The 26512-nt window shown below is 38.9% G+C and overlaps 1 protein-coding gene across 1 annotated transcript in view; it reads right to left on the bottom strand.

Moving 5' to 3' along the window:
* Positions 1 to 26512, bottom strand: part of MCF2L2 (MCF.2 cell line derived transforming sequence-like 2) — a 158752-nt gene that overhangs the window by 87227 nt on the left and 45013 nt on the right. Inside the window, exons 7-15 of the mRNA XM_062582661.1 lie at positions 24916 to 25065; positions 22316 to 22440; positions 20683 to 20797; positions 19902 to 20021; positions 18038 to 18229; positions 17036 to 17227; positions 16448 to 16625; positions 5697 to 5800; positions 1801 to 1889 (exon numbers count right to left, since the gene is read on the bottom strand). Coding sequence (XP_062438645.1) covers positions 1801 to 1889; positions 5697 to 5800; positions 16448 to 16625; positions 17036 to 17227; positions 18038 to 18229; positions 19902 to 20021; positions 20683 to 20797; positions 22316 to 22440; positions 24916 to 25065 — 1265 coding nt within the window. The remainder of the gene's footprint in view (positions 1 to 1800; positions 1890 to 5696; positions 5801 to 16447; positions 16626 to 17035; positions 17228 to 18037; positions 18230 to 19901; positions 20022 to 20682; positions 20798 to 22315; positions 22441 to 24915; positions 25066 to 26512) is intronic.

Here is a 26512-nt window from a genome sequence, read left to right on the forward strand (position 1 = left end):
AGTAATTGCTACTACCCTTGAAATTGTGCTAGGGTTGTAATGGTATGAATGGCTAATACTAGGTTAAACAAAATGCAGGAGTGAACTTGCTGCCTGTTTTCTAAGCTCTCATTTCAGATGGATTCTAGGTGGCTACTAGAATTAAGTGAAATATATGACTTTCTGTAAGTGTGTTTGAAGGAAAAGGGTAAGCATCCAACATTTGAAAACCAAAATGTTGGGTATATGAAGAGCCCACAAATAAATCGTTTACTATCAGTGTAAAAATGATTGAAGAATGCAGAGAATAAGAACTCTAAAGAATATTCAAAATATTCACAGAAAAGAACATTAGATTTGTTTGCTTAAGCAGATTGATTACAACACTGACATATTTAAAACTAGAGCTCTAATCTGTCAGCTATGCAGAGAAATAAATATAGATACAGAGAAGATAGACTTTCCTTCAATACTGAATACTCCTTATGAAGTCTCTGACCTGTTGTGACCCAAGTTAAAATAATAAGCTATATAGCAAGACTGCACTACATAAAAAAAAAAAAAAAAAAAAAAGAAAATATACCCTGTTCACTGTAGGGAAAGGAGGTCTTCATATGCAGTATATATAATTGTACTACTAAGATGACAATCCTTTCAGGACACGTATATATTGGGATTTTTTTTGGTTTTGACTTGCACAAGCAAAGCTAAAGTAAGTGTTTAAATTTCTATAGGATAATTACCTAGCTATCATCTAAAATACTGCTTAAATGTAGCTTGCTGTTATATGAAAGTCACTTCTGACCATTGAAATACTTTGTTTTACAGCTAGTTTGAGTGTTTTGTTCATTTGGATTGTTTCTCCATCTTAAAAGGGCCTTGATGTTTGTAGTGTGTATTTGATTTTGCTGCAGTGGAAAAAAAGGGCTAGTAAATTTAAAGAAAAGCATGAAGGCACTCCTTTCAAAGAATGGAGAAGCTAGAGAACTTCTTACCTTTTGGTTGTAAGCACTGATGTAAGATTTGTGCACCTTTTTCTGGAACCTGTTTTTTTTAAACAAGAGTTATGGTTGGTGCTCCAATGCAGGGCTGTCAGGTTTTACTTCTACAAATAAAACTATCAGCCTGAATGGTCACTCCTCATTAATAGTTCTGATATTGTTGCACAGCAAGTTTAACTCTAAAATTGTTTTTACCTGTTTGGTTTGCATCAGTTTCCCTTTGATATTACTAATTTTTATACAAAAAGTATTCAATATTTATTCTTAAACTTTGCTCTGTATCACAAAAGACAATTGTTTTGTAAAACTTGTTTTGAATAAACAGACTTTTTTTTATTTACCAGCTTTTTTTAAAAATCTGTTGTTGCATTCTTTGTAGCTGACAGTTCTAGCTCTGTTGCTTGCTTTTTTTTAATTAAAAAAAAATCATTTTAAATATTTTTAACCCTTCATGACCGATAGGGCTTAATCTTCCTTTGTGTTAACTTGAACCAAACTTTTCCTGGAACAAAATGCAAAATACTGGCTTTTCCAAAAAAGGAGGTGGAACAACAATTTTTCACCCAGCTTCTGGTCCAAGGTTATAGGAAAAATTGTAAAATACTGGAAGCTTAAGCTGTTTAACATTAAACTCTGAAATCTATATACTCTGGTCAGATATGTATCTTCTCAGGAAAATATTTGCCTATCTAAATTCTATTTCAAATCAAACTAGGCCCACTTCAAAAACTGGCCTCCAAACTACTAGTGCTCAACCACTTCTTTGAAGTCCACTCTAAGAAGGACAGAAAAGGGTGCTGGCTCGTGTGCGTGTCCTTACCTCCTCCTTGTTGACAGGTTCTCATCGCTTTCACTCATCACCAGGACTCTGCTAGATCCCCCTTGACTAGCTTCATGCATCACTTCAATCTGAATGGAAAGCACACATTAAAAAGGCTCAATTGCTGATGCCTTTATTGTTAATTCTTTTAAAAAAAGAATAAAAATTGATCCTAAACAGTCAAGTCACCAGACAAGTTAAAATTGACTCTTAAATGTGCAAGCTGCAAATCAATACCTTTTGTCTCTACTTTTCCATTTCCTCACTCACTATTGCCCTGGGAGGTTTTCTTGAACCTTTGCAAATTTTTTCTTACCTTTTTCCATCATAAGGCAATAAATTCACCTTCTGTGTAGAATAAGAACAGACCATTATGTCTGTAGTTTAGACTGTGAAATATGATTTTTATCTTTCTGCCTCTAGTTTTGCCTGAAGCTAACCCAAAGAATTTCTTCAGACTTTCAGAGTTCTATGTACAGTGCAGTATGGCAAATTCTACCTCCTGGAAATGTCTCTGTACTGGTGATAATGTTACATAAGATGCAGCATGCACTTGAATGTTGAGCATCATTCATACACATGTGCAAGGGCTGTCTCCAGGCTGACACAAACTGAGGCTTTGTACATAGTACTTTGATAAACATTAACTTACTTCCTTATCCATTTTTCAGAGTTAGATCATTTCAAGTATGCTCCAGGCAAGTTTTAAGTAGGCTTTTCCTCCTTTAGTCTGTAGCTTTAGAACTCAAGAACTACTTGGGCATACTCAAAGGCAATCTCTGCAAATTCAGTGAAACAGCTCAGGTGCTGAATTTGCTGTTATTCTAAGTCAGTATTAGTACTGTCTTGAAGTTTCTGAGCACTTTACTTTTTTAAGGTCTGATTCTGAGGGGGGGGGGGGAAATCAGCAGCCTGCCTGATCATGTTTCATGAAGCTAAATTATTTTACTGGTTCAGTGATGACTAAATCTCCTCACCTGAACAATTATCAGAACAAATAAAACACCAGCAAATATTCTATAGCCACAATGGGAGGGAAGGAAGGGGGGGATAATTTGTGTTGCAGTTCAGAAAGTAGATCTAAAAATAAGTGAATGTGTATTTTATAAAGCCTGTACCATACCATATCGTTGTATATACCTAATTACTTGGGAGGACTGTAACTGGTCACCTGTGCTGATAATGGTAAGATGAGTTCCAATGTCACACTTGTCTGTAGGTTTAGACAAAGGGTGAGACCAGCTATATGTTTCTAATAATAATTAGATTTTATTCTGTGCTTATTACTAAAGCTGTAGGTTGTTTTAGTCATTTCAAAAAAAAAAAAAGCTGAATTCCACTTTTGCTTTTCAGCTTTAGGGGAATAAAGGTCAAATACATGAGTAAGTGAAGGCTACAATTAAAAAAGGTTAGCTTGAAGTAGCTTGTGCTTTTGTTCTAAATGCTTTTATCAAAAGTTAAATTATAGAATCATGTCAGAGGCTTGATTTTTTTTCTTCTTCTTCTTTTTTCTTTCTCTCCTTTCAGGGCTTCAGAGTAACAGGCCACCCCCCAGAACAACTAGTTCTATGGAATAGTTGTGCTAACAGGAATAAGCTGTTCTAGAATATTTAGGCCAAAGTAGTACAGCAATGTGTGGCTGTTTGTTTCTGGCTTAACCACAGAACAGATAAGAACTGATAACATATGAGTGTTGTTCTGTGAACTATCCATTAACGATTAGAAAATCTAAAATGCTTACTTTGGGAACAACTTTAATAATAATGGATTAAACTGGAAAACATCAACAGAATTCTTATTGTAAAATGTGATGTCTGTATTGGATATGTTTTCACATGGAGATAAGAAACCAGGAGAGGGTTTTTGTGGTCTTTCCACATGCCCATATGCTTTCTTATCTGGAAGAAAGATTTCTGGGGGGAGTATATATTAAAAAGATGTATTATTAGGCAGAGAAAATGGGAAAGGTTTGGGATGCATATGAACCCAAATGAAGGTGAGAAGGGAGAAGACAAACTACTTCCAGGAGATCTATAGGTTAGGCTAAATTCAAGCAAATTAATTTTTCCTTCCTTTGGTAAATAGGTAGTAGAGGGCTGCATTTGGTCAGCTAGCAGAAGCAGCTTTGTTGAGCCCTTAGCTCTGGCAGTGAGCGTGGAGTGAACAATGCCATTTGGGGCTGTCGGTAGGAACACCTCAAATGCAGCCAACCAGTGAACGTTCAAGGATCTGTAGTTCGAATAAAACAAAAGGATTTTGTACAGTGATCATCATAGACTGCTTCAGATATTTAAAGAATACACTTAAAAGCACAATCACCATTAAAATGATTTTTGTCATGGTTTAGCAGTTAACTGCAACTGTGGGGGGTAGTGTGTCATCTCCGTTCCCAGATATAGAATCTATTTTAGGTTGGGGGCATTTCCTTTCCCCAGAGGTGTACTGACAAAGCCTACTCCCTTCTTCCACTTCTACCCCAAACTGCTGAACAACACGAAACAGGCCAGCTGCATCTGGCACTGCACTTCTCTGAGGGGCTGCAGCCAAATGAAATTTGTACCTCTTTCCCATACTACCCAACTTCTTTTGCTACTCTTTCCTGAAGTTATTCGTACTACTTTTGCCAACTCTGCTAGGGCCCTTTCTTGTTCTTTCTTTTTTCTCAAAGTGTACCTTCAAGAGCACTTTTTGCTATTCTAATAATATGCTGTCCTAAAGAGCTAATAATACAAATGGTAAGGCAAGAGTAAGGGCTGACAGAATAAAAATATATCAAGGGATGTTATTTAAAAGGTGGTGAGTGGCACTGCATATCTTCCGATTTTTGTCTTATTTTTGATAAACTTGAAACTAAAGTAGATGTTGGCAAAGTTATAAAACATCTATAGCACAGAAACATTCAGAATACAACCTCAGTGGTATTTCTGCTACCTCTTTGCAAAATGATATTTAAATAATCTGAAAACAAACGTTTTAAATAAAAAGTAGAAGTGAGATGTTACCTGAATTTGACAGAAAAAAAAGTGTGGTTTCTATTTGAAAGTGGCTGTTTCAGCTAGCTTGGGCAAGTGAAAGATTTCAGGATGCAGCTGCACTTCATCTTAGCTACAAGAATTACAAAGGAGGCTAAATGACTGTCTTCCTTTGTTGCTATCCCAGTCACTGTTAGCAACGCAGATAGCAGTCTTTGCTGTAAGGGCAGGGCTCCCAAATGCTGCCTGGGCTTGGGGGGCACAGGTGGAGGGAGGAAGGAGGATGGCCAAAAAGTCCTGAACAGAAATTTGCTGCAGAAACAACATTATACAACAAATCTCTTTATAGAGACCCACAAGCAAAGTGCATTCCTCTCAACTTTTTTTTGCCCATCTAGCAAATAGGTAACAGTGGCATTTTTGTTCTTGGGTGTTTTCTTTTTTCTTTTTTGTTTTTTTTTTTTTTGGCTCGTTTGTTTTTAAGTATTAAATGAGCAGCCTTTCCTCTTGGGTAGAAATTGTCCTTGCAAAAATACTTTAAAAAGGAAAAATGTATAACTTTGTAAAATCCTGAACATAACATAACTTATGAGTTAGAAAATGATTCCTGTTTTGGGAACAAAATAATTCATATGTTATGAGGAAGGGGGGACACTCCGGATGCCCTTTAATGTATTATAGTTAGACATCCTCTCCACATTTTCCCTTTCATTCTTTGAAAGTGATTTCTACTTCAGTGTAATTTGTTTTTCCACGTATAAATCTTTTAACAATATTGTCTGAATAACTTTCAGACTGTAATGTGGAGACTTTGCAGAGATTAACTAGCAAATTGTTTTTAATTATATAAATATGTAAACCTAAAATTAATTGTTTTGCTTTCTCCCACAAGACAGAATGTCCCCAAACCAAAGATATTCCTACCTTAATTCCACCTTTAGTCTTCTTAACATTTTTCTTTTTCGATAACTCTACCTCAGAGATGGACTTTGGAGGGCAGGAAATTTCTGTGGACCTCCTATTGGTAGCTAAAGGAATCAAAAGGAAAATAACATTAGAAAACCTGGGCTAAAAGGTTGAAATCCTAGTTCCTAGTGAAAGCAATGAGAAAAGTTCCTGTCACATCAGCGGTAACTAAATCTGGCTCAGTAAACCGAACTGTGGCTGGAGTGGCAAGAGACCAACCGGCCCAGTGGAACCGGCTAAGTGTTCAGTGCTCTGCTTTGCTTCGAATTAGCACATGCAGCTCAACCCTCTAATGACTGCTAGGGTTTGACTGCCTCCCTGGCAACCATTTTTAGGGTAGCACAGGTAAATTTTAGCCAACTGTATCAGCAGTTGGGTAATTTTTACTGGGACACTTTTTATGCTCATGCATTGTTGTTATTTGTGTTGTTACCCCCCCCCCCCAAAAAAAAAGGGGGAAATTTTTGTTCTTGTAATCATTTGATAAAGTCAGATTATAAAGAATTGGTCCTTGTAAGGTTTCATCATTATGAACAAGTCTCGAAAGAGTAATCATACAGGTGCTCAACAAGTCACTGGAACCACTTCTGTAATGACAGAGAACCTGAGGAAATGATTTCAGAATATCCTCTCTCATGTTAGGTTTCTTTGGCCTCATAGGCTCTGAAAAGAACAGCTGACAGTGACCTGACCAATGCTACTAGGAAATCATAATCAGCAACTGAACCATTTGTCCCAAGACTGCCATCCAAAGAAAAGCGGTAAGGATGAACTGTGAGAAGGAGAATCACTTATTTAGCTCGAGTAGAAAATTAGTTTGCATTTTGCATCTTTATTTGTTGTAAATTGGTGATAAGCTCCTGCTACATATGTCATATAATGCAAGTGGTGCTCTCCCTCTTCTTAGTTGCTGAATTGATAAATGGAAGCGTGCATGTCCTAGTAAAAAGAAACATGGATACCAGATGAAATGATTAAAGCAGGTCTGTGTCAGGCAGCAAAGAACAATCTCGTTCCAATCCTATGACTCAGTCCCTTTCAGTTTTATGCTAGGAAAACTTTCTAAGTGAACAAGAACTTTCCTAAAAATAAAAGCTGGTGTTTTCTGACACATCAGCTAACCTTCTGTTCAAGATAGTTTCATCAAAGTTAATAATGCTCTGAGATGTGAAGAATGTTGGTGGTCACTGATAGCTTTCTCCTTCTCCTGAGAACAAGCTGAGCGATGCAGTACAAGATGCAGACTTCTTCAAATGAGAAAGACACAGATAATATCACTCCAATATCATACAGGAGTGGTCTGAAAACTTTTTTAACAAACACAGTGATGGATTTTAGAATGATACTGTCACTAAATTTTCCTGTTTCTGTATTAAAAAAAAAGCACAGAAACTCCCCAACTTGTATGCAATTAGAAGAATTTAACATACCTGCTTCTTAGACAATAACAACAGAAGCCAACATTTTTTTTCCATCCTTAGAAATGTCTTTTCAATTGCCTTACCATGCAGCTAGTAAGATAACTTCTCTCCAACTTTTTCCTGAATCTTTCTGTTTTTATCCCATGCTGAATCACACAAGGACTTGGCAATGTCCACTTCATGCCTGTTATCTCCTCACAATGACTCCATTTTAGAAAGTTTCTGCAACGAAACAGCAAAGTCTGGCAGCCACCAGCAGCTGTAAGCAACAAATAGAAGATGCTTATGGTTCCCAGGACTGAGCTGAAACGCAGATGTCGATGCTATTTGGTTCTCCCATCACTCTTTATTAGGATATACAGCAGGGGGTTGTTTTGGTTTTGAGTGCTGCTTTCAACAGATGCCTTTTGCCAGTCCTGGAGAAAGCTTTTCATGCGGTAATTGTTCTCTCTCAAAGATACTGTTATTTCACCACAAAAATGGCGTACTGACATTTTGAAACCAAAGAAAAGAAAGAAAAGATGTAACAACTATAAACTATTTGTCCTTTTTGTCAAGATTCGTCATAAGTTTCCAATCTACTGGGAAGATGGGTTTCTACCTTTGGTAAACTCAGCATACCAATCTTTATCGACTATCTGATGTATTTTCAAACAAGCTCTTTTCTGTTTTTTCCAATGAAACCTCAAGTAAAGTGCTTATAGGCATCATCAAATCACCGTTTTCCATATTTATTCATCCTGATTCTAGTTAGCCTTAAAGTCTCATTTACCAAGATCTTGACAGGAGGCTGTGATCATACCTATCATACTGACCAATATTATCTCTGTTGCTTTTCCTAGCTATATCCTATCTATAGCTTAAAAAAATCAAAATGTCAAAAAAAAAAAAAAAAAAAAAATCCAAGATACAAAAATCCTAATTTGATTTAAGAAGCCCACGACATTATTTCATACTCTTCTGCCCATGCCTACCAAGTTTCTAATCAGTCTTTTTTCCCCGAGAATTTCTGAATAGCCCAGAAATGCTGCCGATATCCAGTTACCCTACAGGAATCTGGGTCAGTCAATTAGACTGTTCAACAAAGCCAACTCCAAAGTCTCGTATATGCTGAACATGTGTTATTAAAAGGACCAGAGGCAGAGGAAATAATTTTAGGAAACGGGAGAAGTTTTCCTTAGAACAACCTAGTCAGCAATACCAAGTTGTTTGACCTATTCATTAGTCAGAAAGCTTTCTAGCTTGAAAGGATGGTTGATACATGTATGAAAATCCTGGCTAAAAGCAGTCAGCAAAAAATGGGAAATCACTTATGACTTTGATGTCTGGACCATGGCTTAAAAAACTCAAGCCAGCTCCATTTGATCTAAGGAAAGAGAGCATGTTTTAAGCAAAAGATGATGTATTCACAAAAAGTCTAGGTGCAGATGCTCCTTGATCCAGCAAATTACACAGGCCAATTTTCTAGCTTAGTCTTGGCTTCGTCACCACGATGCATTCCAGAAGGAAGGAGGCAGATGCAAGATAAGGACAAAATCAAATCAGACTATCTACATTTCAAGCAGGAACTTGATTCAGAGTGGCACAGCAAACTTGTTCCCACCAATGTGACCCTGAAATGAATTCAAAGCAGGAAGCGGTTCTGTTACGCTCCAGAACATACTTGAGTCATTCACAGGCCCATATCCAGAGACTGCTGCATGTCACTGCATTCAAAGAGTTCCTGGAGTCCTTTAGGAAGAAACAGCCAGAATAGCCGCCAATTCTTACTACAGTAATTACTGTGGAACTGGAAATACTTTAAAAGGGGAACTTCAAGTATCTATCAAAATTGCCAGTTTCAAATTTGCTACTGTACTGTACAGCTGAGAAAGCTGTAATGAAAGTGTTTCACTGCCTGTGATTTAGGAAAATGTAACAACTGAAAACATCTCTGGAAAGAACAAAGGCACAAGCTGCAAAACTCTGTAAGGTCTGCATGGATTCAGGACTGTTTTCCTCCTATTGTTTTGCAGCATATACCTGCTGGATAACAAGTGTAAACATTTCAGTTTGAATTGGATAATATTTTTAATTGCTCAAGTGCTGCTTTTAAAGCAAAAAATTGTTAAAGGATATTTTATGTAGAAGCACTTTTTTATTGTAAGGACAATTACAGCACAGCACAGCAAAGGGTTTATTGCTTGCATTTACCTGGAGCACCACTTTGCTTCTCCAGTGTGGCTTTAATGCTGCTTTTCTAGTTTCCTATGAATAAGTTGCATGATAAAGCTGACGTTACTGTTTCACTATCTAGCCCACAGCAAGGGGCAGTATGGGCTGTTTTGTCCCTAAGGCTGCTAGGAAAGGAAACAGATTCGTGTGCTTGGAGTTGCTTTGCAGTCTTCTCTACCACTCCAGGGCAGAAATACATCCAGTGAGGAAAACCTGCTGTGCCGCTTGTGGTGAAAAGCTATGTTTTCACCCGCTTCCCCAACCTCCTCCTGTGAGGTAGGGGCAGGCACGGTGTCTCTGGAGTTCATTTCTCACAGGACTCCACCACGCAGTAAAAGCAGTTTCTAAATGCTCAGTGACAGCTGGATTAGTCCAGCTGGGTAACCGGACTCAAATTTGCTCCTCCTGGAGCAGACGTAACTCATCAGCTAGCAAAACGAACTCTGTAGTCTAGGAGCACGACACACACCCTGCACTTGCACCCCTCAAGTAAGTACGAGGCTTTGCATTCAGGGCTTGTGTGAATTCCCCAGCCACTTGCCTCCCCATCTCTTTTCTTTGGGGGAACTCGTACGTGCTCTCTAATCACCTACAACAGAATCAAAGTCCTTTGGCCAGAGCAGACATGGAAACAACTAGTCTGCTAAACTGTTTATTGGGGTTGCAGTTCATGTTGTCCCAAAGGATCACACGTTTGAAGATAATTAATGACTTGATAGTGGCTTTGAGCGCTGGTAATGAAAAACAGCATGCTTGGGCTGGTAGAGAAACACTAGCACATCTAAGGTTCATCATCTAACGACTTAATATAGAAAACCTTTTCCGTTCTTGGGCAATGTAGTCTATACTTCTGTGCTCTAGCAAAATTACTATTGAGCCCCATGAAAATCTGCTCATATAAGCAGTGCAGAGTGAGGACTCCTGTACGCAGAATATTCTTCTGTAAGGAGACAGACTGTTTGGTTTCCTCATACTTGGCCAAATAAGATAGCAGCCCTACAATCATAAAATTAAAAGCATTTTTCCTTTCCTCTACTTCTACAGAAGTATCTTGAGCTATAGAAACTGGTGGTTTCCCAAGAACCATTAATGGAAATCACATTCACAACATTTTCTGAGTCAGCTAATCTCTCTGCTGCTTCACTTCCCCTGCACACATCCCCAGAGTCTTGCAAGATAGTCTCCTTTTATCCTCTATCCAGATGTTACTGGTTAGCGAGTGTTATGCATTAGTGACTACGAGGAATGCTGAACAGATCCAGTGAGCAGTCAGATATATTTAAGTGACATAGAACCAGTTTAGGTTTTAGTATTTAATGGACTGAAAAGGTTCCTGCTGTGTTCCTCCATATGAAGTTCATGTTCCAAGTTCCAACATGCCTGTAGTGTGAGTCATGGGTTTCATGTGTGCTTTATGCTGCTAAACATGCTACTTGCTTAACGAGCTCACAGAAATTTTGACTTCTCTGCTCCTGTATTTCACATTTATGCTGCACACAGAGAAATCTCCAGATGAACATTTTATAGCACTTAGAAGACAGGAGATGCCAAAGGTAAAGCTACATGTGCAGCTCTGATTTTGCCCCTTTCCTCCTCCCACTAAGGCATCTTGATAAAACCATCAACATGCACACCTACAGTTTTCTCTCCCTAAGGATCCCTGTTTGATTCAGTGCACGGAATCAAAAACACTTACTTTATGAGCAGCTATTCACTATTTTGATTTATCTGTATTTCTCACTAGGGGCCCAGAGCCTTACTATCTATATGCTATTCCAAGCCCTGCTCTGAAAATAATTGGCTTTTTTTTCTTGCTTATTACAATTCAAGCATGTCACTAACATTCACTGAGCTGTTTTCACAATACTCAGAGGCAACAGGCTGTTATTATCCCTGTTGAGATCCCCAAATTTCTCCCAAATTAATGAGTTCCCTTTTGATTTTTATTTAAGATCCATGTGACATTTTTAGAACTGAATTTTCAGAGTACTGAACAGTATGTGCCACTTTGTATGCTCAAGAGCACGACTGGCAATTCTGATTTCACAGCCTTTCACTGTCCTTTTGATGTAATTTTTTTTTTATCTAGTTGTACAAATTATTAAAAACAAAACTCCCCAAACTGCACTAAGTTGAATCATGCCGATACCCACATGGGTATTTAACAGAAGTAGAACCTTTACACCTCCTGCACCAGCTTCTCTTTCCCATGTACCAGGGGCAAAAGCAACAAAAGTAAAGTGTCACAGTATCAGGGGTGGCTGCAGGACACCCGACCCTCTCTGAGCTGAGGCTGGTACTGTTCTGCTTTTCCTCCCATCTTCTGGTAATGCACTTCTGTCTCCTCTTTTTTTTTTTCTTTTTTTTTTTCCCAGCACTGCTGTTCATACATTGGATGATGAGGCTGTTCAGGAAGCTGAACTAGCCAAAACCTAACCAGCCAAAACAAAAAAAAAAAAAAAACCCAAAAATTAAAAAAAAAAAAAAAAAAAAAAAAAAAAAAACCCCAAAAAAAAAAAAAAAAAACCACAGTGAGAGTTTTTAGTTCCCTCCTTTGTTCCTACTAGTTATATATAATCATAAGTGTTGATGCAAGGACAAGTCAGAAACGCACTGTCTCGTTGGGCAAGGAGAAGAGGGGAGAAAAGGAGCCTGGGACTGCCTTGCATTAAGAAGGCTAAAGGAAGCAAGCAGTGCAGTGGGATAAGAAACGCTTTGTCTGGGGGTTCTATACATTTTTGCTGACAACGAAGGAAATAGGACTATAGAAGCCAAAGCGTAGCAAGTCCACACACAATGAATGTGCATGAACTGAGATTCTTTTTTTCAGGCTTTTCTTCTAATTCCACTATATCTGGACTCTTTAAGAAGGGACAAAACCATTTTGTACTGTTCTTGCCACAAAGGTAACTAAAACAAAAAGATTTTTCTAGCCTTGTTCACTGAGATGGCTGAACCATGTCTCACCAAAGTCTTCCAAAAAAATGTCAGGTTTAATCAGATACCCTTTGGGAAAGTTTCATTCCAAAGCGTTGAAGTCTGGCAGAATTGCAAACAAATGAAAACAGAGAAATGCTAATTATAGTCAGCACTAGAGCTTATATTATCCTTTACGGCTCTGCAGATTATCCCACTGCGCTTGACAACCTATAGTCAATACTAGCCTGCATGGATTGACTTTATGGGCCTTTGCCAATTCATTCCAGCTGAGGAGCTTTGTACAGAAATGCAGCTCACAATATGTAGCCAAATCATCAGAAGTGAGTCGGAGTGAAGAAATCTTCTTGTCAGGTGCCATCTCTTTCCCCCCAACACATACAGGGACAAGTTTTGCCATCAGTTGTATTCATGTAGCTTCCACTGGGAATAAACAAAGTTCTCTCTTGAAATAAGCTGTCATACATACTACTTAAAGATTTTCAAGGCATTTGTTACCAAAGCACCAGCAGAGGTTTTTCTGCGTTTTCTGGCTTGATCTATGAATGATATTTAAGCAGATTCCCACAGATAAAATACCCACCAAGTCCAACTGGCATCATCCTCAAATCAATGGGGATCATGATAATTCCAGTATTAGTTTTACAGTGCTGAACAGGACTCTCCCTGTGGAATTCACAAATGCATTTCGGAAACAAAAAGCTTCAAGCAAAAACGGGATGATTTTAAAGTTTTGGCTCAGAATTTCCAGTTCCACAGAAAAGTATCTGGTGCAAGGCTGCATGAGGGAAAGTTTTCCAGGGCAGGTCTCAGCTGCCTTTCCATATATTCCCTAAAGTAAGACTCTGCTAAGAGTCACCATGGACTGTAAGGGCATAGTTCTAAGAAACTAATTGTCATGATCTTTCCCCTGGTAGAAATCTGCCTCATACATAGTATCAGCTCCATATATGTGCAGCACATATACATACATGTAAAAGGAAGTGACTCACATTTACATTAACAGTTTCATGCTTGAGCTTTTAACCTTTTAAGACCTTTCCATTAGCATCTTGAATTGGATTGAATTTTCCCTGACATTCCTTGTCAGGGAAATGGAGAGTTAATAAGTTAAAACAAAACAAAACAAACCCCAAATCAAAACAAAACAAAGTGAATGTAACTTTCCTCCTTTCACAGACAAATGCTACAGTGCTGCCGTGGTGTTATTTAATATGCTGTCCAGGCAAGAGCCTTTCTTTCTGGATGCCTAGTTCTGCTGACCACGTTTTATTGCCTTTGCCTGCCTTCTTGTTTACACAGCCTAGGAACATGGTAGTTTCCTGTTGCCTTATTCTACTTCATAAGATTTTAGAACTATTCAGGTATGTCCTGAGTCACAAATAAGAATGAGTTACAAAATTACAAAATCTGTTTCAAGAAGATACTCTTAGCTTTTTTTTTTTTTTTTTTTTAAAAAAAAAAAAAAGAAAACAAGAAAAAAAGATTGGGCTCAGTAAATTCTCCCCATCCATAAACTCTGATTCTACACTGTGATCTCGACAGTGGGATTTCTGGGCTCAAGTAGAACTCACTTTTACTAGCCAAAGACTCAGAAAAGATAGCTATACTTCTTGCTCATAGAAAATATAACGCATCTTCAAAGAAAATCAATGCACTACCAAATGTGAATTTTTCTCAGCTTAAAAAAAGAAGAATGGATAAATGTGAGCCTAGCTGTACTGATCCTCTGAATGTGAGGAAAGGGCACAGAGGAAAGTCCAGCTAAGGTTAGCTTCAAGAAAAACAGAATTTCACAGCCTTGTTTTCAAGGCTTGGAATAGGACTCAGTGTCCCTGTTACTATTCTCAGCCATATTTCAGATTCAGACTGTGAAAACTCTTTCACAAGTCATTTACGTTATCTGTGCTTCAGCTTCCTTTCTGCAAGAGACGTCACAACACCTCCCAGAGATACTACAGTACGGGCAAAGTGCTTTGGCATTCAGAGGGGAAGGGCACTCAAGAAATTCAAAGCCCGACTCTTTGCAGTAGACAGTTGGGTAAGACTCAAAGGATGCCATTACACACTATATGTAAATATATATGTACTGTTCATGGCAGTGAAAATAACTGGTTTTAAGCCCCAGTATAAGCTGGAGAAAGTTGGGGACTACTGTTTCTTTGTACAATGGCACTCTGGGTCAATCATCTTCAAGCACAAAGAATCTGAATGAGATAGTCTACTCTACTAATGAATGTCTAAACAGGACTTGCACACATTTCATAGACTTAGAGAACAGGTAGAGTAACATTTAAATACACTTCACCTGCCTATTAATTTCAAACAAGACATCAGAGGCTGGGTAATCCTTATCACATGGTGATCCCATATTGTGCTGCATATCCCTGAACTACAGTGCAGTTCAGAGCGACGTAGCATCTCATGGCTTTCTGTAAAAGAACTGATAGTATTGGATGGGTGGTACAATACAATATAGATTGTATGAACAAGATTCAGGACTTAAAGCATTGTCATTTATATATTTTCAACTCCTTTCGAAGGTTCTCTATACCAAAAGTTTAATTAAAAAAAAAAAGTACAGGTGCTCTAAAACGGTAAGAAGGAAGTTCAAGAAACACAAACATAGAGATTGCATACATAACCGGAAACACCAGATTGGCTTTTAGCCTAAAGGTGCAGTTTCAAATTGCTGAAAGCCACTCTAAAACAATACTACCACTTACAGAGACTAGTTTTGACCTGCTGACCCCATAACCCCACTTTTCTGCAACTTGCCTTGCTTCAGCACAGTAACCATGCAGTGAGCAACTTGATCAGTTCTGGAATTAGCACTGCTTTGAGCAGGGGGTTGTGCTAGATGATCTTCAGAGCTCCCTAAATTTTTCTAGCTTAAACAATGGAAAACTAACTATTACTTTCTTGCGGTCAGTTCACTGAGTTTTAAAAAAAATCAATCAAAAATCACACAGCTACTTGACTGCTAATGACAGTGCAAGAGGGAAACATAAGGGATATGGGCAGCCAAGTAGGACTTTCAAAAAGCATTGTGGTCTCTGCTTGCCTTAAGTCAATAGTGAAACCACACCTTGAAGCAGCAATTGTATTTTAAAAACATGTCTAGCATGGATACATTTGGCGGGGGGGGGGGGGGGGGGAAGAGTACAGATATTGTAAAGCTGGCAAGAGAACTGGAAAGAGATGATGATCTTCCTTGCCCAGAAAGGATGAGGCTTGGGGAGTAGAGGGTGACGACAAGGACATTTATATGAGCATGCAATAATAATCTCTAAAAAGCAAAATGGTCAGGTTACTGGCTTGCCTAAGTTTCCTGATGAGAAAGCAAAGCTAACCGCATGCTCTTCATGCAAATCAGTTTATTCTTTCAAGGCTTTTTGATAAAACATCCTCCTTTTCAAAAGCCTTATGATTCCATTTTTAAAATTTTTTTAACCATCTTTGTTGAAAAGGTACAACCCCTGCTTGGAACTACAGGCTGCCCTCCAAGATGCACTGTTTCAAACTTGCTTCACCCACGTTTTCTTTACAGAAAATAGCTATTTTGGTTAAAGGCACATGCTAACCTCAAATCTGAAACTTTCTGTAAATTCCCAACAGGCAATGTTCAACTTTTATAGTTAGCAGAGGACAACACCAGATGATGAATAAGTACTTTCTTAGCAGGAAAATAAAAGAACAGAAAATCACACAGATGAGTCAGTGTCACTAATGATACCTTACTCTTTGTATTATCTGATTGATACTAAAGTTATTGTGACCTTTTAAAGCCAAATATTCACATTACAGTATAGGCAGCATAAAAGATGTTTATTTTATATACTACCCTGTGACTAACCTGTTACTGGTTTTCCAGGAAGAATTAGCAATGTAAGATATATTGAGAAACAGTACAGATGTGCACTCTGTAGATTGGACCGAGGAAGAGGAGCCTGAAATATTTTTGATTCACCTTTGTATGCTTGTAGCAATAGATATTTTACATTCATTTTTAACAGCTTGGCCTACAAGGCCCACATTGAACATCAAATGCAAGTTTTCATTCTGATGACAAAAATTAACCATGACCATGAGAACAAAACATGGGTTTGCATTTGAAAGCAGTTGTCCATGGCATACCTACTCCAGCTGGTCTAGTGGTCTTCGGTGATCCTCGCTTTGGGGAAGACTCAGGATGTGGGGCAACAGGTTGCACTGGCCGAGTCTGTTTGGCTGCTAACTTCTTCAAACTCACTTGCCTCTTGTCAAACATTTCTTGTACATCTTCTAGTTTCTGTAGTATTCTTTGGGCATTGGCCTAGGGAAATAAAAGACAAAGAGTAGATAGCTGCCAGTGCTAGATTAAGAAAGAATAGGACTTCTGCCTTGCCACACACACATACACACTAGGTATACTAAAGCAGAAGACCATGCTGTGCTGTAGTTTAGTGTAACACAACCCATGCACTCTTCACAGACCTCATTTTCACCGTGTGAAATGGTGTCTCATGCAGTCTTTGTAGCACTGTCCTGATCACTTATGTGTTCTGGGACTACTCACGTGTAAAAACTATGTCCCTACTGCTTACCTCAGTGCCCTGTAATCCTTCACTGTGGGAAAGAGGTATATTTGAGCAGATTCAAATACACAACCTAATACTCTCTCATGTACAGTCAATTGCCATTTTGAAATTCTAACTGAGCACACACATGTCTGAGGGATTTTACCTTTATTTCTGGGGTGAGGATCATATCAAACTGATTGTAGAACTCCTTAGGGTTAGACAACTGGTGTTCCTTAGCTGTCATCAGAAACTTCTCAATTTCAACGAGTGCAGTTTCAGCTCCCTCTTGTGACTGGCATTTGTCCACAGCTTGGGAAGCTAAGAGGTAGATTCCAGCTTCACACCATTGGCTTGCCTTTAAAGAAATATGGGGCAACAAGGTCTTCATTATCACTGACAGCCCACGTTGGGAAATGTTGCTTCTACCTCATGAAATACTAATTTGCCCTTACATGTCACTAAAGGGAACGAACGTTACTTCATAACATTCAACTGTTCCTGGCCACAACTCACACCACCTAATGATGCAGATCACTTGCAAGTCAAATTCAGGTCTTATGGGATACATGGCCCAGTAACATGTAAAATAATATTATTCTGAACAAGGGAAAGCAATGTTACTGTGGTAATCTTCCAGCTGTACTACCTCATTTTAGTGTCACAAATAGACACTGAATGTCATGTTTCAAAGTCATGCAATTATCCAAAAATCAAAATATTTGAACTGAATCCAAACTCCCCAAAACCTCTTTGAGCCTATAAAAGTCAGTTAAAAATAATCGAAAGAAGGTTTTCTCAAAATTTTTCTGGTAATTCCTGTTTCAGCTTAGGCTGCAATAGAATATAGACAATTAGCATTTTAGCTTTCTATTTTAGTCAAATCAAAGGAAGTGAAAACAACTGAGCAAGCAGTTAACTGTTTGTTTTTAAGTTCCAGAATGTGTTCGATTCTTGTTTCAAGTTTAGGCGTAGCTCAGTTCTTACTTAGTTTTATATCACACTTTTCATCACTTTATGACCACGCTTATGGGAAGCTGCTGCTCCAGTTTTTATAGTAGTGGTTTCCGAATTAAATGGAGAAAAAAGGAGTAAATCCTATTTCCTTTCATCCAATTTATTTTCAGTAGAACCTTACCAGGGCCATTCACTGAGAAGGCTCACTCACCTTATCTAACTGCTTATGCAGTTCAAGAGATTTCCCCAAAATATCATACTTTTTCTTGGTTTCATTGGTAAAGTCATCACAAATACGCCTGAGTTCAACACACTTTGGTCTAATGGAGTCAACTGCATAATGGTTGTTTTGGATGAGCTGTTCTCCATGGAGAGCTAGAGACTGGGCCTTCTCCAAAGGTTCCTGTGAAATTAGTGAGAAACAATTAAAAGTCAGATCTTAAAGTGACACACCTAATATCAAGAATCCACCTTTGTAAACCCTGGTATGGCCTGGAGCTAAAGATGTGGAATCTAGCTGATGGGTCTTTAAACTTGCACTGAAGACCAATTTCATTGTCAGCGTTATTTCTTTCTATTGTTCTAGAGATTTCTTCCTGCCTCCACAGACTAAGGTCAGAAATGAGCACTTTAAAAAGTCTCAGAATCATACTCATGCTGTAATAGAGCTTGTATCCACACCAGAAATGTTCCACTGCATGCTTAACCCACGTCAAGAACGAGCAGAGCAGCACAAGATGGAGAACGAAAGAGAAGTCCTATGACCAAGCATATGATCTCAGGCTGAGTGGATTGCCTTGTACCTGAAGAGATACGGATTATAAATTCTCACAGGAGCTGGTCATCACAGCTTTACAGAGGGGCAGAAGATAACAGGTGAGGCAGCGTTTTAAACCACATCACAGCTGTTAATGAGCCTGGAGGTTCCTTGCCTTTTCCAGGGCAGGGTCAGACCGAGTTTAAACCACTTGTAGCACTCAAACATCTGCTTTTCTCAGCTATTAATTATCAACTCTTTTCTGAGCTCTTGTCACTACAGAAGAACTTTATTCCGTGAAAAGTGAAACATGAGTTTAAACTATATCAGCTACTGTCTGTTATCTGTCTCAGCTGACTAAGAGCTGCCTGTGACAGCACGAACATCAAATGGAAGAAGGACATTTAGTGCTTTAATAGGTATGCTGTGAATAAATCATGACTTTTAAAAAAAAATCACCTAACTATGCAATAGTTACTCTTCTAAACTGGGGAGTGTATGTGTTCTGCTTTTTCACAGTGGAGACACTCATATGAGTTTTTTTCTGCAAAGTTCCCAATAAGCCAAAACACTATTATTTTTCACCTGCAAATTGTCGGATTTCTAATGCTTTGGTTTATTTGTTTTTATTTTCCAAATATATTTTAGAAATTTCTCCAGATTTTACTGAGTGGGTGTAATTCAAAAGCTTAGTCACAGTGAGATGTAATTAGAGGTGTCAAGCATAGAATGAAAGGAAAATGCAAGTTACTCTAATTTATATTTAGGACTTCTACAGAAGAGCTGGGCAAAGGTAACAATAATTCTGAATCTTAATTCTCTGCTTAAAAAGATCAGTGGCTTTTTCATTTGTTCATGTGAACCCTCCTCTGATTCAACTTACTCATTTGTGCAACGCTTTCTAATAACACTAAATGGGACGCATATTACAGCTGACAATCTGACAGAATTAAAAAGCTCAAATGTCTGGAAAAGAAAAGTGTTTATGAGAAGCCACAGGTGTTCCTGCAACTGCTATACTAAGTTTGAATAAAATAGTCTTAAAAGATATCTGGCGAAGAAAATCTGACAAATTTTGCTTATTCCAGGCTTTTAAGACTCCAAGGATGAGCCTAACATTTCTGGGTTTGAAATGCAGAATTTTCATCTGGCTTCTATCTTTCCAGGTAGGAAACAACCTTAGTTTCTAGAATTGGGATCCCAGTTTTGCAAATCGAAATTGTGACCCATAAGAAGAAAGTATCATGTAAGGCCACTGACAGAGAAGTGTCTAGAAGAACAAATCTATAGCAACTGGAATATGATACTGAGTGCAAACCTGTCCTTTCTCTTCTAGTTGTTTCTGTTCCTTTAAGAAGTGCTCCACTCGAGTCACACTGTCTCCAATGTCAGCAAAACTTGCTTGTGTTTCCATGAGATTATCCAGCGCCAGTTTTACCTAGCAAAGAAATAAAAAACAGAAACAAAACCCCCAAAACCTTCACAAGATACCTGTAAAATTGTAACAAATATATGGCTTCTAAACATTTGCCTACATCTTTTAGGAGAGTCTGTATCTCAACTTTAGTCTTTCAGCTCCTTTCAAAATGGAAAAACCAAGGAACAAAGTAATAACCAACTATTCTTCAAAGAGCTGTTCTGCTTCTTGCTCATTATTTATTTATTTAGGCCAACTCAGATTTAAACACCTGTAACTCCAGAGTCTGTATTACTCCAGAATCTGTATTACTTCATCCTCTGGGCTGACAATTAGGCTTATTGAATTGAATTCCATAGACTTTGGTAGGATTGAGCACTTACCATCACAGAAGATGTGATATATGGTAACACATCACACACAAACACACAATGATTTATCAAGAAGTTGGTATTTCACATTTTGACCCACCAGGCTAGCACCTTCCTTACTGTGCTTTATTGAAATGTTGTAAGATACCCGATAGCTGGCAAAAAATTCATTTTTGAATATGCTTTTCCTATTTCATAATGAGTGGCTTCTCTCCCAAAGTCTTTTTTGGATTGCCAGTATACTCTAACTATGGCTTAAAGTTCGAACTTATTTACCAGGAAAAGCTAGACATAATGAACAAATGAAATACCTCTCTAAAATCATGCTCAAAGTGCCGAAGCTGCAGGCATTGTTCTAATTTTAGGTGATGCTTGGTCCAAAATTGATCAAAAGCTTTTTCTGTTTCATCCAACTGCGCCAACAACCTGTTAAAAAATTAGAGAAAAAAAGCTCTTACTTATCTCCTATAGTTAACTTCTGTTAAGATGCACAAACTGGTTACAGAATGCAGAGCATGGAGATGGTGGAAGCCTACACCTATGTAAGCAGCAGAACAAAGTTTCTCTGTCAACTTTCCCTAAAGCGAAAGCAGAATGACATTTGCAGTGGGACAGATAGGAATGTGACTGGTAAGTGGCAACCACATGGATCCACAGTGGCAGCTGTGTCCTGCCGCCTGATCTGCAGCAGGAATGTGGTGCTGATCCATGTCCTGGCAGCCCAGGGTGGCTCTCTCCCCAGCTGCCTCCTAATTCCTCAAAGATAATTCACCCTAGATTGATGCAGATCTAATATGATGCAATCATCAATTTAAGGAACGATTAAAGCAGAACTCTACAATTTGTTGTTCATTTTCTTTGACCACCAGAAATAGGCAATGACTGAATCATTTTTCTCAATCCGCCTACCCTCAAAACAAGATTAGAGGCTCATAAAGCCTGCCATTGACACTTTCACTTTGTGTAAATAATTAAGCTTTTTTTTGAAAAGAATTTAGTATCAAGGTGTTTCCCCCTCCCCCTTCAGTAAAGCATCTGACACATCAGACTAGTGAGTCATCCTTACACAGTCTCTGAATGATGAGTTAAGTATTCTACAAAGTGGAACAGTTCCAAGAGAAAATTTTTGGCAAGCAGGAGACTGGACCTGGTCTCCTACAGAGTGAGTGAGCGCTGGAATCACCAAATTATCAGGGTAAACACCACCATCTCCCTCCTATTTCTCTTAAAAACACAGCAGTGTTTTCAACTGAATTCTGAAAACGCTTGTTGGTGAGTTCAAGATGAATTCACAAATTCCTTTGAGATGACTAATTTAAGGATTTTAAAGTGTTCAGTGAAAAAGAGCAGCTCAGCTTACTTTTGGCAGTTTTATTCCCACTGAACTCAGACAATCTGAAACACGAACATGACATTTCTTTCTCTTCTGCATCACCAGGCAGAGAGAAACTTCTACACAGTGACTAAAAGCTTTACGGTAATAACTAGGACTGTAAAAAGGAACAGGGATTTCTCTCTTCTTATGCAGCCATGAAGGGGTATGTTTTCAAGCATCTTCATCCGTTCCTCCCCTCATGTTTCCGCAGACATGCACAAGCACATCCCCCCTCATCTCACATGGATTCAGATGTCACATTCTCAACAGGCGTAGAAATTTGGAGGATGTGTACATTGTGGGGAAAATAACATCCCGCATTAAATCTGCAGGCAGGTAGTTACTGGTCCAACCGAAAAACACCAAGAAATGTTTGAATTTGCCTGGCCAATTTTGTCAAGTAACTAACTCATAACAAGTCTCTTCTCTCAGAGTTATCTATCCAATAAACCGGGAGTAACTGTGAACCAGTGGGAATTCATAGTCCATATATTTAAAACATTTAAATTAGGACCTAACTTACACATGCATTTCTTAAATCAACTTCAAAGTAATCTAGCTTCACCAACCTTTCCACTGTTGCCACATTTTCCAGTTCATCTGGACTCAGTTTGCTGTTGGCACTTCGGGTGACTGGCTCCCTAATGCATGTCAGTAGAGTGGCCCCTTGCTTCACAGCTAGCTTCAGTTCATCCTGAGGAATAAAAAAAAAATAAATAAAAAAAAAAATCCCAACAAATTTGTGTACTTATTCAAGTAATGCTCACGTTTGTTAGGTGGAAGACACAGTAATGCTAAAGGAGGATTCTTTTGTAATTATTAAATGGTTGGAACAAAATACAAATATTTACCAAGAATGATATGGTCTTTCTAGAAACGGAGATTAAATCTTTTCAGTTTAAATGGTCATCTGTGATATTTCCCAAGAAGGAAAAAGTACATAAGTTCTGAGCAGATCAGGTTTCTGACTTGGCAGCTTTCATAATAAAATAAATATTCTGGCATGAAAGAAACTTGTCCTGCAGATTGTTCAGTGAGCTGAGAGACGGTGCACTTCTTAATGGGGTTTCCTTAAAAAAAATGCCATGACACACAGGGCTACAGAATGTCAGCTATCAAGGAGTCATCCACAGAAGAAGGTATCCGTCCCAGCATGAATGAAGAGTAGTGAAAACGTTAATAGGGTTCAAACCCTATTTCCATGTCAGCTAGAGGAATCCGCAGACCACTGCGACAAAGTTAACTCCTCTGTCAAACTCCGTCAATGCCAAATGGAAAATGCAGTAACGATGATTTGACACTTAGACACTCCGCTAAAGAGGATCAAACAAGCACCTTAAAGACACAACAAGTGGAGGCAGTAGGTAAGTTTTTGTTTTAACTGAGCAATTATATTTTGGAGAAGGCTGCTTCAGTACCCCTCGTCATCTTCCACCTTCTACAGGAGAGACTGAGTCTGGATTGCAATGCAGTCCTTTTGTGCAGATGGCTCTGTAACTAGAGCATAAAATTGTCCTGAAATCCACTTTTTCAGCCATAAGGGGATGTCTGTGAAACACAATCTTTAGTACTTTCTGTAAGCTAGGGATTTCTGCACTTCCCCTGTTTCCTGCACTGAAGGTGACCACACAAAGGATCATCATCAAGTCTTTGGAGATGCTATAGTTCACGTCAGCTGGAAGAGAACAGGACAGAACACCACTCATGCAGTAGCACCAGCTGAAAGGGGTCTACATGAGTGGAAAACCAGAGGGTAGAAAGCACTTTTGCTCATTCTGCAAGTTAATGAAGTATTCACTTTCACATCACTGAATCTTTTACCCAAATTTTCTGTTACTGCACTTTCTTCCTGCACGTTGTTTTCAGCAGCACAGTCCGCAGGGTGCTGGCATGGAAATACCTGGCTATCAGCCTTTTGCAGGGATCCTTTCTGCTGCCACACAAGACTGATCACCTCTCCCTGTGCTGGGACATAGGCACGAGTGCACATTACTACTGCTTTATCTGCTCTAATCTCCCAACTTCGCTGGAAAGGACTAGCACAGACACAGCTAAAGAAGCCAGGGAAATGGTTCATATCCCAGCTGCAGAGCACTGCGCCACAGTATGTTAAGATGGCTACTACTAATAATGTGACCTGAGGGGAAACTGATGGTAAGAGCCAGGCTCCAGCATGAGCTAAAACCATTCTTTTTTGACTAAAAACAATAGAGACAAGGTTGTCTAGCAGCCTCATGAAGTCTGAGTATTCTTTCAGTCCAGTCTCCAGTACTTGGCAAAACCCCTGCAAGATTTTTCTGCCAGCTGTTGTAGTTCCTAAGGCTCTGAAGACAATTATTACATTGTCACATGCCTGCTGGGGAAGGAGAATGAATATTTGCTTATTTATTTCCAACTATCTGTTTATTTCCTATCCTCCCCAAGGCAGAATCAGTACAGCTAGCAAATTCTGTTTAAAGCAACACAAACACAGATCTGCTTACTCCAGGCAACTTTATAGCCCTTTCAAAAACCCAATGAAATGCCATCTCAGAACTAATCAGGTTGTTTGCTCCCTTTCTCTTACAGGAGGAATGTTCCAGAACCTCACTGTTTTGATGGGTAAAAATCTGTTCTTCATATCAAGCCTAAGCTCATGATCTTTTTTGTTCCTGTGCTTAGATAACTGAAACAGAGATTTTTACTTATGTCTAATCCTGAGGTGCTTGTTAACAACAAAATCAAAATGTTTTCTTCTGCGTCCTACTCTATGAAGTTAAGCATGCCTCAAATTTTTGTTTTTTTTTTTTTTTATTTCTCTTATAGTATGACAGTCGTCATTTAGTTGATCAGTCTGTCTATGCCTGGCTTATCCTCACAGATGTTCTCTACATCTGCTCCAGTGTGAGTTTCTCTCTTCTGATGAACTCTTCATCAAGAGTTCACCTTGTCTCAGATGTGATCCCACCACAACCTCTTATATAGTAGCACTGGTACTTCCCTGTTCTATTGTTCCTGAAACTGTAGAGTCCTTTTTCACCGTTGCATCAGATCAACCTCCTGAACCCAGCTTTCTCTCCTGTTCAGTTGTTCCAGCTGATGAACTCCCAAATGATAGCAGAAAATTTTACTAAATCATACAAAATCATACATCACACCGATAGGGCTGTCACCACGCAACAACATTCACCTTCAGCTTGCTGTGATGGCCAGCATGGGCAGAGAGGAGCTCCTCCGTGCACTGCACATCATTGGGAAGTTCAGTCTCTGCTAGGTCTGTTCCGAAGGTCTGTAACATCTGTGCTGTTGTTTTCACTGTCATTGCAAAGTTTTCAATAGCCTAGAAAAGCAGAAGCATCAGAGTTACAGACTGGTTATTTTCCATTAGCTTGGTAACAAGGCTTAGTCCTTCAGGCATACTGGGCTGCAAGTATCACATGCCTCTAAAGCTGGCCAAGTTGCCCTTCTGCGGGTAGTTCTGCTACCAGTTGCAGATCAACTCCTGTGCCACAAATGATATTTTCGCAGATCTACAAGTTCATCTCCATAAACTAGCTGGGGAACTCCCAGAATTTAACAGACATAACAAAACCACAGTGGGCATCAGCTTTAAAGTCAAGACTGAAACTTCACATTCTCTGCCCATGCTTGCTGGGAGAATCTGCTGTTTTTAAAGATTTTTAATTAAGGCTTATTTAAGCTGAGGGGAGACCAAAAGCACATAGGACAAAGCCTTTTCAAATTTGTATTTATACAGTTTACTCAGCAGCAATCTGTCTCAAGCTGTGCATCTCAATCCTGTCTATCTGTATTTGATGTATTCCAGTCACTCCCTCCCATCTGTTCATATTAGTACACAAATAAAGTAACTTACCACAAATACAGTTGAAAATGCATGCATTCATTGCAGCATTGCTGCTTCTCTATCACTTGGGTACACCAACAGAAAACTTTCAGAATTTTGTGGTTTTATTGAAGAAAGTGAAAGTGAGGAATGCTTAGTAAGAATGTTACCTTTTCAGAGTAAAATCTATTATTCAGACTCACAAGATACAATTAAAACCTTTGCATCTCATAGCAAGTAACTGCACGTGGATTTTTTTTCATGGTCACATCCTAACTTCTTCAGGGGCAGCAAAAAATATATATTATCCTTTATAGCTCTTTATTCTTTATACTGTCTGATCTTGACCATCCTATGGTTTGAGTCAGTCGACAGCACTAGGGGTGCTTTTACACCCGGTCAACTACTACACAGCTGTTGAAAGTTGCATTCCTTTCTGCAGCAATAATAGGAATGCCTCATTCACAACCACAACAGTCAGAACTATGCAATGGGCTCTGTGGAAAAGCTAATCAGAGGTAGCTCCTTCTTTAGAAACTGCAGAGAGAAACTGTTTTACAAACATACATAGCTGCCTCATCATGTGATCTGAAACTTGCCCTACACCAGGCAATGCTGGGAGGGTTCATAGCCTTCTTTCCTACCCCTCCCCACCATAAATTCCTGCGTGCTTTCAGCAGCACAGACCCACATACACCAATGCATAGCAACTGAAGCCTGCCATTCTCAGTGCTGAAATTACTGTATTAAAATTGGCTGAGATATCACACTTCTGATTGTAACAGAGACAGAGCCATCCACAACTGAAGACCCAGTTTACTAAAGCCAAAAATGTACTCTGTGAGCAGGAGAGCTCATAGGTTACTAAGTCATTAAAGGTAAGAAAGTAGAAACAAAAAACAATGCAGTGAGATTGCTTAGTCACTACTACCCAGTAACAACT

This window comes from Rhea pennata, chromosome 9 (assembly GCF_028389875.1).
Source record: "Rhea pennata isolate bPtePen1 chromosome 9, bPtePen1.pri, whole genome shotgun sequence".
NCBI classification, from domain to species: domain Eukaryota; kingdom Metazoa; phylum Chordata; class Aves; order Rheiformes; family Rheidae; genus Rhea; species Rhea pennata.